Source organism: Macrobrachium nipponense, chromosome 25 (genome assembly GCF_015104395.2).
Source record: "Macrobrachium nipponense isolate FS-2020 chromosome 25, ASM1510439v2, whole genome shotgun sequence".
In the NCBI taxonomy this organism is placed as follows: Eukaryota; Metazoa; Arthropoda; class Malacostraca; order Decapoda; family Palaemonidae; genus Macrobrachium; species Macrobrachium nipponense.
Genome location: NC_087214.1, coordinates 36,099,488 through 36,113,387, shown reverse-complemented (window position 1 = coordinate 36,113,387; position 13,900 = coordinate 36,099,488). Strand labels below are relative to the sequence as shown.

The window sequence follows — 13,900 nt, the reverse complement described above, 5'->3', positions numbered from 1 at the left end:
GCACAGGACAGAAATCAATTTAGATGACTCATTCACAACAGCGAACCCCATATAAAAATGGGTTGAAGCTGGGAAGAAGAAGAAGGGAACTTGATGATTTTCATTCACTTGTAAGTCAAGTTCAGTATCTCTTAGTTTAACCAGACCACTGAGCTGATTAACAGCTCTCCTAGGGCTGGCCTGAAGGATTAGATATTTTCACGTGGCTAGGAACCAATTGGTTACCTAGCAACGGGACCTCCAGTTTACTGTGGGATCTGAACCAAATCGAGAAATGATTTCTATCACCAGAAATAAATTTTTCAGATTCCTTGTTGGCCGAGCAGCAAATAGAACATGAACCCTGAGATTGGTAGTCTAGCACTTTACTGATTCAACCAATGAGGAACTCATTCAGGTGTAAAGTTACGGAGATTTAATGGGGTTTTATTAGTTGTTCAGTGGATCCTGGACTACATGCTAACCACTCACAGGCATTGAAAAGTGTTTCCGTTATTGCATACTGGCAACGTCTTTTCATGGTACAAAGCTGGTTACGGTGTTCTTTTTAAGCTCGGTAGCTGTATTGTGTTATAAAATATTCTGAAATGGGAAACAACAAAAATAAAAGTTACAATGACGCATCAAAGATGGCCAACAATTTTTAACAGGTGTCATTTGAAGTTGACAAAATGTTTCAGTGTTAGGAAATAGGGTGATGCTATAGGATGTTATTGGAATTCTGTTGGTTGGGATTAGGCTTTGGAATCTGAAAACCTATTGATGTTTGCAGAAACAAAGATCACATGAGGTGTATATTTGATTTCAGAGAACCTGGTCCTGAAGAAGTAGAGTTCGAGCATCTCTGGGGAGAGGAGTATATCACCGAAACGGTCCTCGGCAAAACTTTCCGCATTTCGTGCGAATCCTTCTTCCAGGTAATGGCCGAAAGGTTCTTTGTTCCGATACGTAATACAAACCATCGGTCCTTTAACAATAGGAAGTAGCTAGCGGCAGCTGGAACGGTCGTAAGCTTCGAACAAGGGGAGAAACGGTAGTTAACTGCTTGTCCGATCGTCGCGCGGCACAAATCACTTTTGCTTTCGGCCGTATGTGGGAAGGACGTGTTCGCCATCGCTCTGCCCGCTTTGTCGTTTGCTTTGACTTTGAGTATTTGCCTCTCTTTCTGTATAAATCAGGAGTGACTGTAAGTACTTTTACAATTCTATTGATCTTGCAATGAGTGAATTGGAAGAAATGGAGATATCACCGCGCCCTCCAGTCGCCCGTAGAGTGTGTCCCGGGCTGGAGGGGCGTAGATGTGGAGGTTTCAGGTCATTCGTTGACGTGGACCCCCATGAGGTTTGTACTCGTTGCCGGGGGCGAGAGTGCTCCCGCAACGAACCTTGTGTCATATGTGTTAATTGGTACGAGGCGCGTGGGTGCTGTACGAGGGCAGGAAGAGACTTAGGCCGGCCAAGAAGTCATCGGAAAGTCCAGTGACTCCTTTGGTGACGGACACTTCGTCCTCTTTCCTGCCCCCGGCCATCCCCCATGTTTTCGCGCCTTCCCCTGCGGGGGGGGTAGCGGAGTCCTTTTCCTCTCTCGATCCGTCGAGTGTGGATGAGGGCGCCCGCTACCCGGACGTACAGCTGTACTCGGGGTCTTCCGTCCGCTCTGGGGGGGGTGTTTCTTCCCCAGGGCGCGAGGAAGCCCCTCCAACTAACCCGACTATTGCTTCCGCAGGTGTGCCATCAGCAAAGGACGACTTGGGACAGGTGTGGGAGTCCCGCGTGGGACTGCAGGAGTGCCCAGCATCCAGGGGTTGCTTCAGCGGTTGGCGGGGTCGGCGGTGGTCACTCATGGTGCGGTGACCACCACTACTACCACAATTACGACACCAGCGTATGAGATGCCACCACATCTGGTATATACGCCCCATATAATGTCGGTGACACCCACGGTGGCTATACAAAAACCAATTGCTGCCGTGCCAAGGAGGACGGTGCCACCACCACCTGGATTTTTTCCTTTGCCGACCCCGGACTTCCGCTGCCCAAAGAGTACCCCCCTGGACCTGCCGCCAGTGCCACGAATGACGGTGACTGCCGACAGGACGCCTGGCTCTCCCGTGGTACCTGCCGTGCCTGCCGTACCTGTTGCCGTTCCAGCTACTCTTTCCCTTTCAGATCGGCCTGCACATTCCCTTTCAGATGTTCCTGCCGTTCCTGCTGTTCCCGGACCTGTTCCTGTTGTTCCTGCTGCTGGTGTTGCTGTCACAGTCTCAGGTCTTCCGGACAGGTGCAGTCGGGCCCTGTTGCTTCGGCAACTGCCCCGGCTCCCTCCTGGATGGAAGACCTGACGTCTGTTCTGCGGAGCCTGGCGAAGAAGAAGAGGAAGGAAGGGAAGGAAGGAAGGTGTCGTCGTCGTCTTCATCGTCGTCTTCATCGTCTTCTTCGTCGTTCTGCTTGGCCTCTCCTTCCCCTTCGACTTCCAAGGCTAAACAGCCGAAGAAGAAGAAGGCTGCCTCCTCCCCCCTAAGAAGACTCCTTCGGGATCTTCTAAGGGGCCCCCCGGCTCGCTCCAGGCGAGCTGGGGAGCTCTTCTGCTGGTCCTCCTGTTCCATTCGGGAACGGGGCCCGTCGCTTCTTCTGCAAAGAAGAAGTCGACGGGGACCAGATGTGCACCAGCCCTCGGCTGGTGCGTCCTCACCTGGTGCTAGCGGTTCTGCCGCTAAACCAGGTTCCGTTCTCGGACCGCTTCTCGTTCGCGAGAAGCACCGAGTGGACGCTCTTCCAAAGAGGACCGTCCAGCCAAAGTTTTGACGCCCGAGCTCGCTCGCCGTCAAGACAGCGGCGCGGAGCAGAAGACTGGCGAGAGTCGTGCACACGACTCTCGCCAGGCCAGTGGACGCTCTCGCAGCGATCAACTGGCTGCTCGGGGCCTGACGTGACGGTCGCTGACCGGCCACGGGTTGAGGCGAGGAAGGAGTCCCCACGGCCGCCGGTACCAGCCACGGCTGGTACCAGCGGTTTGACGCGCCGAGAGGACGCTGGCCGGTCTCGACGCGACAGAGAGCCTAGCAGGTCACCCGTCCGCGCTCCCGATGGGACCGGGCGGAGACGGTGACCAGCGGCAGCTCGCCTGACGCTAGAGATCGGTCTCGACGTTCTCACAAGCCGAGCCAATCGCCCCAGGCGAGCGGCAAGGCTAGGCCTGCTGCTCGACCGTCACCGCGGGTTGACGATCAGCAGCAGCCCTCCACGCACGCTGGTCCTGCCAGCGAGCGAGGGGGGAGCGTCAGGTCTGCCTCTCCCGTACCTTCAACCTCCTCGGGCTTACTACCGGGAGGAGCGAGGTACCGAGGAGCGATCACGAGAGGTGCGCCGCTCGTGACCCAGCTATGACGCCGTACGGCTTCAGGCACGGTCTTAGGACCGACCAGAACGTACGCGCAAGTAGTTGGAGGCGACCGTCAGGGGTCTGTCGCTGTTCCTCCTTCTGAAGGAGGAGTATCGAGGGATATGCTCTTGCTGGAGGGACTGGACGGTCCTACTCCACAAGACGCTGTAACGCCTGAGATACAGAGGAACTTCGCAGAGGTCATTAAGCTGATGCGTCTGCATAATGACCTTGCGGAAGGATCGCCGCTACCACCAGCAGAGCCGACGTCCCGGCTCGAATCATTTTGGGTCCCAAGAGGGAGCCCAAAATGATGATGGGGTTGCCACGATCGGAGCTTGCGGACTCAGTCCTGGATCAGGTGGAGAATCTCATCTCCGGACGGGAGGACTCGCTAAAAATCCGGACGGTCCTCTAAGCTGCTCCTCCTCCTCTACAGCGGCAGAGGCGATTTTACGTGCCATCAGAAGACCCGATACTGCCGAAACAGGTTAACCCGGAGTTAGCGAGGCTGACTCCAGGTGTGTCCCTGCAGCAGCTCCTGTCGGAGAACTTATGGTTCTCGCAGCAGGAGGCACTTGCCCTGGAATCTACCGCTATGGCAGCATTCCAGGCAGTTTCCTGGTTGGATTTGTGGTCCCTCACAATATCCAAAGTAGCGGCCGGCTCTGGGAGTTCTGCTCTCGAAGACGACGCTTCTTTCAGGAGACTGTGCCAGTCTGGAGGAAGAGCAATCTCTTACCTCGCCCATCAGACTGCTAACCTGTGGGCCAACTTGGTTCTTCGACGTAGGGACGCAGTCCTTACCCGAGTGACCAAGGGGGCCGGGCGTGAGGCGGCACTCGGGCTACGAAATGGACCTCTTAGGAGTTCCCCAGCTCTCTTTCCTGGAGAGATGGTGGACGCTGCGGTGGAACGGCGGCGCACTGACGAGAGTGACCGCTTAGTCCACCAGGCAGTCTCGAAGGTTTCTGGGCAACCTCGAGTAACTGCGGCCAAACCAAAGAGCTTGGCTAGCGCTTCCACGGCGGCGAAGACGGCTGCACCGTCCAAACCCCGTGTGAAGACTCCAGCTGTTTCAACTTCTGCTAGAGGAGGCCGCAACCAGCCCTCCTCCCAGCCCTCCTTTCCCCGAGGAAGGTGCTGGAAAGAAGTCGAAACGAGGAGGGAAACGCTAGGGACGGCGTTCCCCCTCACCTGCTGCCGGAAGTGGGGGGGGTGCTGGCGAGCCATTGGGCGACTTGGCAGCGCTACGGCGCCGAGAAACTGGATAGTAGACGTCCTTCGGGAGGGATATCTACTACCCTTCGAGTCTCGGCCCCCCCTCATCTCCAAACCGGTCCATCTACAGACCTATGTCCGGGGATCAGCAAAGGACAACGCTCTTCGACAGGAGATCAAGACCATGCTGGCGAAACGAGCTGTAGAAATCGTGGAGGACCAGTCACCGGGCTTTTACAGCCGCCTCTTCCTAGTGGAGAAGGCATCGGGGGGCTGGCGTCCGGTGATAGACCTCTCTCCCCTGAACCGCTTCGTTCGCACGACGCGGTTCACGATGGAGTCAGCACGCTCAGTGCTCGACTCGATCAGGGGGAACGATTTCATGCTTTCAGTGGACTTGAAGGACGCGTATTTTCAAATACCCATCCATCAGTCCTCCAGAAAGTACCTCCGCTTCATCTTCGACGGGACGGTGTACCAATTCAGGGCACTTTGTTTCGGTCTCTCAACCGCCCCACAGGTGTTCACGCGAGTGTTCACTCTGGTGTCGGCTTGGGCCCATTCGAACGGGATACGTCTTCTGAGGTATCTCGACGATTGGCTAGTCCTGGCGAGCTCCCGCTCGCAGTTGCTACAGGACAGAGATCGACTCCTCAAGTTTTGTCGCGATCTGGGGATCGTGATAAACTACGAGAAGTCTGACCTCGAACCCAAGCAGAAGATGAAGTACCTGGGTATGCTGATAGACACGGTAGCAGGGCAAGTCTTTCCCGCAGACTTGCGTATCAGCAAATTCAGGGAGGCAGCCGGCCGGTTCCTGTCTCGGCAGGAACAGGCAGCACAGCAATGGCAAGTCGTGATCGGCCATCTGTTGTCACTCGAGAAGTAGTCCCTCACGGGCGTCTTCACCTGCGGTCTCTCCAGTGGAGACTAAGGGAGAGTTGGTCTCAGGCCAAGGATCCTCCTTACTTTCCCGTGGCTATCACGGACAAGGTGAGGCAGGACCTAGCCTGGTGGCTCGACGACAAGAACCTCTTAAGAGGAGTGCCCATACGCACTCCCCCCCCGGAGATGCTTCTGTTCTCAGACGCATCGACCGAGGGATGGGGCGCACACCTGGAGGAGTTGCTGGCTGCAGGTGTGTGGGACCATCACGAGAAGCACCTTCACATCAATGTCCTGGAACTCAAGGCGGCGTTCAACGCTCTCCAAGAGTTTCAGGACCGCTTGGTGGGACACTCAGTGGTGTTGATGTGCGACAACACCACAGTAGTGGCATATGTCAACAAGCAGGGGGGGCTAGTGTCTCTTCCGCTCCATCAGTTGACTGGTGCAGGTGCACGAGTGGGCCACGGCTCACTCGATAGCTAGAGCTGTCCAGCACGACAACATTCCAGGCAAGAGGAATGTAGTAGCAGACAAGCTCAGCCGTCGGGATCAGGTGATAGGGACCGAATGGTCTCTACACCAAGACGTAGCGGAAAGGCTCTTCAACCTGTGGGGGCGACCGGTCGTAGACCTGTTCGCCACCCGGCACAACAGAAAACTTCAGGTTTTCTTTTCAGCTGTGCCGGACCCATGGGCAGCTGCAGAGGACGCTCTCCAACACCCCTGGGACAACCTCTTCGCTTACGCCTTTCCTCCCTTCTGTCTGATTCGGAAAGTGATCAGTCGAGCGCTGGTCACTCCCAATCTCAGAATGATCCTGGTGGCTCCCAAACGGCCACAAGCCGTTTGGTATCCGGACCTGCTGGCTCTTCTTGCGGACGCACCGAGAGAGCTACCCACTTGGCACAACCTTCTAGCCCAGCCACACGTAGAACGGTACCACCAAGCAGTCCAGTCCCTTCAACTTCACGGCTGGCTGTTATCCACCATCTCTTGCGAACGAGAGGCTTTTCTCGTAGCGCAGCAACAGAGATGGCTGGACACGTCAGACAGTCCTCTGCAGCTGTGTACCAGGGGAAGTGGGCCGTCTTCTGTGGTTGGTGTCGTAGACAGGGTCTGTCTCCTCTCAGCCACTCTTCAGCAGGTAGCGGATTTCCTCGTGTTTCTTCGCCGAGAGAAGCTCCTCTCAGTACCCACAGTTAAAGGATATAGAGCCGCCCTGGCTCTCGTCCTAAAACTGAGGGGACTGGACATCTCGAATTCGTTCGAGATATCCTTGCTAATGAGGAGCTTCGAAAGGTCTTGCCCACCCTGGGAACTCAGGCCCCCTGCGTGGGATGTGACTCTCGTACTTAGGAGTTTGACTCGAAGACCCTTCGAGCCACTCCGAGAGTCGTCAGACAGGGATCTGACCCTCAAGACCCTCTTCTTGCTGGCCCTGGCATCGGCGAAGAGAGTAGGGGAACTACATGGCCTTTCTTATGATGTTAAACATACCAGAGGCTGGGGATCTGTGACGCTCGATTTCGTCCCGAACTTCGTAGCTAAGACTCAGAATCCATCGATCCCTGACGACAGGTTCGAGTCTTTCACGATCCCCTCCCTCCTGGACTTCACCGATAATGATGCGGATGAGATGCTGCTTTGTCCTGTGAGGGCGCTACGGCGCTATCTGAAGAGAACTCGACGTCTCAGGCCTGAGTGTCGACGCCTCTTCGTTAGCACTGGGGTTACCAAGAAAGAAGTCTCCAAGAGAACACGCTTCTTTCTGGCTGCGTGGGGTGATCAGGAGAGCGTACGAAGCTGATGGTAGCGACGACATCCGTACGCTCCGTCCGAGAGCCCACGAAGTCAGAGGTATCGGACCCTCCTTAGCGTTCCGTAAGAACTTCTCCGTGGCGCAGGTCCTGAAGGCAGGTGTCTGGGCCAACCAGACCACCTTCACGTCCTTCTACCTTCGGGATATTGCCCACAAGTCCTTGGATACTTTTTCCTTGGGACCTGTGGTGGCTGCTCAACACGTTGTGTAAGCTTACCCAGCACCCGAGCAGGTGGCAGAAACAGCATCGATTCCTGGTATGACTGGGAGAATGAATGCGTGAATGAGAGAGTGACTGGCTTCTCTTCACCATCTTTTTCTACCTCTACCTGTGGGCAGAGGGATACGGTCGTTACCTTGCTGGAAGGGAGTCAGATGCAGGTAAGCTATTCAACAGAGCCCCATCCTACCTCTTTAACTAGAGATAGGAGTAAATATCCACCACTTTCTCCAACAAGGGGGAGAAAGTGGATGCCGACATGAGACAAACCCATTACTTTACATTTGCTCATGTATAGGAAAAAGTTCTTACAATGCTAGTACAAAGAGACACGCTTGCCTCTCTCTTAGTACTCGGCCCAGAGGTCTGACCATTGATCCTGCGGTGCACACCCCGATCAATCGGACAGAGGCTTGGATCCCTCCCTCGCTCTTACGACCAGGGAGGCATTCCAGGGATGGACGAACACCAGTCTGTTCATCAAAAAGACTCAGATTCCTCCCACCAAGAAGTGAGTCTTCCTATTGTTAAAGGACCGATGGTTTGTATTACGTATCGGAACAAATGACAATTTGTCGAAAATTGCATTTTTCCTAACTATACAAACCTGAGGTCCTTTACATATAGTCCCTCCTCATGCCACCCCTCACTCTGCGTATTTTGCATGGGCCAAAAGCAAAAGTGATTTGTTTACCTCCCAGTCGCGCGGCGCGCGACGATCGGACAAGCAGTTAACTACCGTTCTCCCCTTGTTCGAAGCTTACGACCGTTCCAGCTGCCGCTAGCTACTTCCTTATTGTTTAAAAGGACCATCAGGTTTGTATAGTTAGGAAAAATGCAATTTTCGACAAATTGTCATTTTGGGTACCGAAATGTAGTTTTGATTTGCTGAAAAAGGGAATTTCTTAAAGATGACTGATTTAGCTTTTTCTCTGAAAGCTAGAATTTCAAGTCTGTGGGCTTGTTCCAAATGAAGAGGGTCTTTCATCCGAATAAACTATTTTCCAGGTCAATACCAAAGGGTGCGAAGCGCTGTACGAAACCGTAGCGTCGTTTGCAGAGCTGGACGGAACTTCGGTGATTCTTGACATATGTTGTGGCACAGGCACCATCGGAATTTCTCTAGCTGATGTAAGTTCGATTAGCCTTGATAGTTAGCTGTTGAGGCAGTGGTGATCAACGTAAAGTCTGATCATGTCAGTGAATCTTGAAGAGCAGATGCAGAGTAGGGAGACAGGGGTTAGCCTGAGAGATCGTAACCTTTCCTCCCCTTGGGGGTAGTGCCTTCAGTGCACCTCGGGTGTGCTGTAGGCATTACTGAAGGGTCTTTGCAGCATCTGTTTGTCCCCTAGCTGCAAACCCCTTTCATTCTTTTTACTGTACCTCTGTTCATATTCCTTTTCTTCCATCTTGCTGTCCACCCTCTCCTAATAACTCTTTCATAGTTCAACTGCTTTGAGGTTTTCTTCCTGTTACACCTTTGTAATAACCTTTTACTTTCAGTTTTCCTTTCAGCATTGAATGACCTCACAGGTCCCCCTCCCCCTAAGTAACTGCATATTCCTGTCTCCTTTCACTGTGAGAGTGCACAAGGATGATTGAAAATGTTTTTTTTTTTTTTTTTCATGACTATGCATGAAATCTGGGTTATTCATGCAATGTGATTGTAATTTTTGTTGCAGATTTTCCTAGTAGGATACCATTGACATTACAGACACTATCCAACTTACGAACATTTGAGTTACAAGTAAACATAATCGTAAATTTAAATTGTATTCTGTAAGAAACAACTGTGTGTATTGTCATTGGCAGTTTGTTTAGGTGGATATGTATCATACATATGAAGAAATTACTGTACTCTATGAAATACATTACTGTATGTACAGTGTACAATACTGTACTGCGTTTAAGGATGAAGAAATGTACTGTACTGCACTTAAAAAGGCTGAAGACCAACTTACGAACAATTCAAGATATGATTGGCCATTCGGAACGTAACTCATTTGCATGTAGGGTAGTGTCTTTTATAAAGGGTATTTAAGCTAATTTTGTGTTCTTACTTTTGCTCGCAAGAAATGTGGCAGGTGCTTCAAAAAGGAGTCAAGTAGTGGGGTTGAGCAGTTTTACATAGACAGACTTAACTCATTTAACCCTGTTCTCTTTCACTAACCATCTTTAGAATCTTGGTTCTTACTGAATGATCTGTCAACCTCATTGTGAATGAGAATGGCCAGTGAATTCATGGGTACAGCAGTTTTTTATAGACCTGAAATGTATTGTTTTAAATTTAGAATGTTTTTGATTTAGATAATTTAGGATAAAGTTACATGTCTCACATTCCTGTGTTTTCATTTTGATAACTCATCCCTGTTTTCTGCATCCTCCATCTTCAGCAATCCCTTTGTTTTTGTTTTTTTCATTTTGAGGGGGAGTTGGTAGTGCCTATATCAGTGCACCTCACTTGGTACACTGTAGGCATTCCTTGAGGGTCTTTGCAGCGTCCCTTGACCCCCTAGCTGCAACCTCTTTCGTTTCTTTTACTGCACCTTCTCTATCTGACTTTCCTCGACCCTCTCCTAGCAAATGTTTTATAGTGCCACTGCAAAAAGGTTCTCCTGTTACACTTACTGTCAGTTTCCCTTGCAGCATTGAATGACCTCATAGGTCCTAGCACTCTCTCTCTCTCTTTCTCCCCCACCTTCAGCAATGCTTGAAAGTGTACGGCATCGAGATGGTGAAGAAGGCAGCCGAGGATGCCCGCCACAACGCAGACCTGAATGGGCTTCAGAATGTTGCCATTTACACAGGCAAAGCAGAAGTGAATATGAACGCAGTCATGTCCCAGTGTTCCAGGTACAAGACCATTGGAATTGTCGACCCCCCGCGTGCAGGCTTGCGTAAGTGACTGAATAAAGTTTTCTGATTCGCAGTCTGGGGTAGTTATAGTCCACCTTATGTTTCAGTGTGACTTATGACCCCAGCATGTTTACGTATTTCATTGAATCCCAATGTAATCATTCAAGTGTTTGGATTATACATTAAAATTGCTGAAAAATAATTATATTTATATGTTATAAAAATCTGAATTTTATGTAAATTATAAAATAAGATAATTAAGAAAATGATACATTTTTGTAACCGCTAAGGATATTTTATTTTGAAATCAATTTAATTTTTGTCAGTAATATTGGAAATGAAACACATTCTAGCTTATAAAGATGTTCTCTATAAGGGGTTAATGCCATCAAGTGCACTTCACATTAGGCACTGTAGGCATTACTTAAGGGTCTATCAGCATCTTTTCAGCCCGAGCTGCAACCCGTTCATTCCTTTTACTGTACCTCCTTTCATATTCTCTTGCATCTTACTTTCCACCCACTTCTAACAATTGATTCATAGTGCAAGTGCTTCGAGGTTTTCCTCCTGTTACAAATTTAAAATGTTCTTTGCTCTCAAATCCCCTTTCAGCGTTGAATGACCTTATAGGTCCCAGTGCTTGACCTTTGGCCTAAATTTTATATTCCAATTCCAAAAACATGAAGAACTGTATGTGAGAGTAGCCCATACGTAGAAATTTAAAACTATTGTCATTGTTTATTGCCAACCTCGTCATTGTTAAATAAATGCTGTTCCTCCATCAGCTGAGAATGTCATCCGAGCTCTTCGCAAGTGTGAAAACATGGACCACCTGGTCTACCTGTCCTGTGATCCAGAAGGAGCCTTCAAGAATTTCATCGACCTCTCCCGACCAAAGAGCAAAAACTACAAAGGAGAATTTTTCATCCCGATCAGGTGAGGCATCGTGTTCCTGCTGGTGAGTGTGTACCCAGCCTCAGGTGTGGTGTTTTGTATGTCCAGTTATACATTTACAGACACCATCCTACTTAATAACACTCAACTTACAAACAAGCAGGATCGCCAATTAAAGTTGTGTTCAGAGTGTTTGCCTTTGCCATCTGAAAGTTCAAATTTTGTTATGCACACCTATTCTGTATATACAATACTGTATGGACTTTGGATCATACTGCACTTAAATAGCTATGAAGAGTACAGTTAACTATTACAAACAGTTCAACACACAAACGGCCGTCCAGAACTTACTCATTTAAAAGTAGGTTGGTGCCTGTACAAGGCAGTCCCCGGTTATCAGCAATCTGGTTATATGGCGCTTGTCTAGCCCATAAAATTGGTGATTTATGGTGCTGTAATGGGCCGAGTTCTGGTTGTCAGCGCCATGAGGCACCAATAATAGAGGTATGACACCATAACCTACCTAGCAAAGGCACCATAAGGGTGCTTATGGCGCCAATAACCGGTTATCAGCACCCTTATGACGCCATAAATCGCCGAGTTATGATTAATGGCGGGTTTTGTTTCTTGGCACACACCCCGGGAACGGAACCCCCGCCGACAACCGGGGTCTGCCTGTATCTGTCAGGTACAGGGATGACAGAGAGTCTTATGCTCTGCTTTGACTTTGATATTAGTTACTGGCGATCATGTTATGTTGTCAGTCCATCTTAGCTCCTCGTGTTTTTCGTTGCAGGGCCGCCATAGTTGACCTGTTTCCGCACACGCCACACTTCGAATTGGTCATCTTGTTCGAGAGGTGGGAGGAACGCAAGTGGAGGAGAATCATGGAAGGTATGATTGACTGCCTACCAGTGCATGCATTATTCTGTTTGAATATTATCACCAACTTTAACCTTTGGCTAGATTAGATATGATAAAGTTTTCTCTTTGCTCTCCTCTGTATTGTGTGCAGTACTGGGTAGTGCCATCAGTGCACCTCACACAGTACACTGTAGGCAGTAATTAAGGTTCTTTGCAGCATCCCTTTTGTCAATATCCCTTTCAGCACTGAATATCCTCATAGGTCCCAGTGCTTGGCCTGTGGCTTAATCAGTATACTATTCAGTTTTATACACACATGCAGACACCGCCTATTACTGGTACGCTCGTCACTTTGAAGATTAAATCAGTTTTGCAAAATTAATGGCTGTGAACCCATATGGGGCAGTAAGTCATTTTTTAAATGCTTTTGGTCTTCGTTTAGAAACCAAACCCTCTCTCTACTTACAGGAAACCCTCTTCCGCGTGACGAAGATTACTTCAACCGTATTCCGGCCAAGCCGGAAGGCACATACCAGGGTGGCAGTAGCGAAGAAGTAAGTATTGGGGTATTTAGGGCTCTTAGTTTTGTAGGTCATGAGATATATACTATACTGAGAATACAGTCTTTCCCCAAAAGTTTCCAGTATTTAGGTCATCATGGTTAGGTAGTGTTTTTGTATGTTACAGAAGTCCTGTTTCAGTTTTTGAGACTACAGTTTGATGGTACATAAGTTTTCATATTTAGGTCACCAGATTAGAAAAGTGTTTTTGTATGCAATGATGGTAATGTTTCAATTCTTGAGACTACTGTTTGACAGCTGTCTTCCTCAATTTTTGTCAGTATCAGGTAGCATTTATTTTATCTGCCAGTTACTCAAATTTAGGGTCATAAATGCTTGGTTAAACATCAGAATTGATGTGATAAGAGTATGAAAAGTTTCAGAAATCATTGGCGAGGTCATTAATAGTTTCTTTATAGTACTTTGAAGTAGTATAACCAGATACTGCCAAGTGCCAGTGGGTTGATGATAGAACTTTACGTGAATTCATTGGGGAACAAAACATTGAAAGCAAACGTTTTTGTTGACAAGAGGGACATACTGTCCTTTTTCATTCCTTCATTAATTTTCGAAGCACATGTGCGGAATGAGGACGGGCACTAAGATTAGACAATAGTGACTTTGGAGTATGAACTATAGGAGGGAAGGACTTGATGTTTGCTACAGGTTAAACAGCTGCGGTAGTATTCAGGGAGAATGTTTACATTATGATGTGAAAAGTATGTGATTGAACACAAATTTAGTACTTATTATAGTATTCAGCCATGATGATAATAATAATAATAATAATAATAATTGCAGGATACTCGGCATATAGCCTTTGAATGGAGGGTGACCTCAAGAAATTTCTTGTGTTTTGGCAAATACTTTGTTGTATGAATGTTGTATTCATACAAAGTAGATACGGATATGAAACACTATTCTTGCGAAGTGATTGTTGCCATGTATCTGCCATGTATCGTCTGTGGGAAATGCGCATTCTATAGCTGAAAAAGTTAGCCAGTTTAATAGCTTATGCTTAATTATTTTGAGGAATAGAAGATTGAAGTGTTTTTTACCAGAGTTGTATTTTGTATGTGTTCAAGGTGAGTCAACATTTTAATTCGGTGAGAATTTGCGAGTAAAAAGATTCAGTATGTGTGTGTTTCAGAAAGCCAAGAATGCTTTTTGAAATGAATCCCAGTGAATGGGATTGAA

General features: G+C 48.9%; 1 protein-coding gene across 9 annotated transcripts in view; it reads left to right on the top strand.

The window, feature by feature from the left end:
• LOC135199366 (tRNA (uracil-5-)-methyltransferase homolog A-like) overlaps positions 1-13,900 on the top strand; it is a 99,041-nt gene that overhangs the window by 60,229 nt on the left and 24,912 nt on the right. For all 9 annotated transcript variants that reach the window (XR_010311057.1, XR_010311056.1, XM_064227343.1 and 6 more), the window contains 6 exons: positions 809-917; positions 8,538-8,660; positions 10,234-10,426; positions 11,171-11,321; positions 12,076-12,173; positions 12,612-12,697. Coding sequence is in view for 7 of the 9 variants with exons in the window: in XM_064227343.1 (XP_064083413.1) it covers positions 809-917; positions 8,538-8,660; positions 10,234-10,426; positions 11,171-11,321; positions 12,076-12,173; positions 12,612-12,697 (760 nt within the window). In the remaining 2 variants the exon portion in view is untranslated. The remainder of the gene's footprint in view (positions 1-808; positions 918-8,537; positions 8,661-10,233; positions 10,427-11,170; positions 11,322-12,075; positions 12,174-12,611; positions 12,698-13,900) is intronic.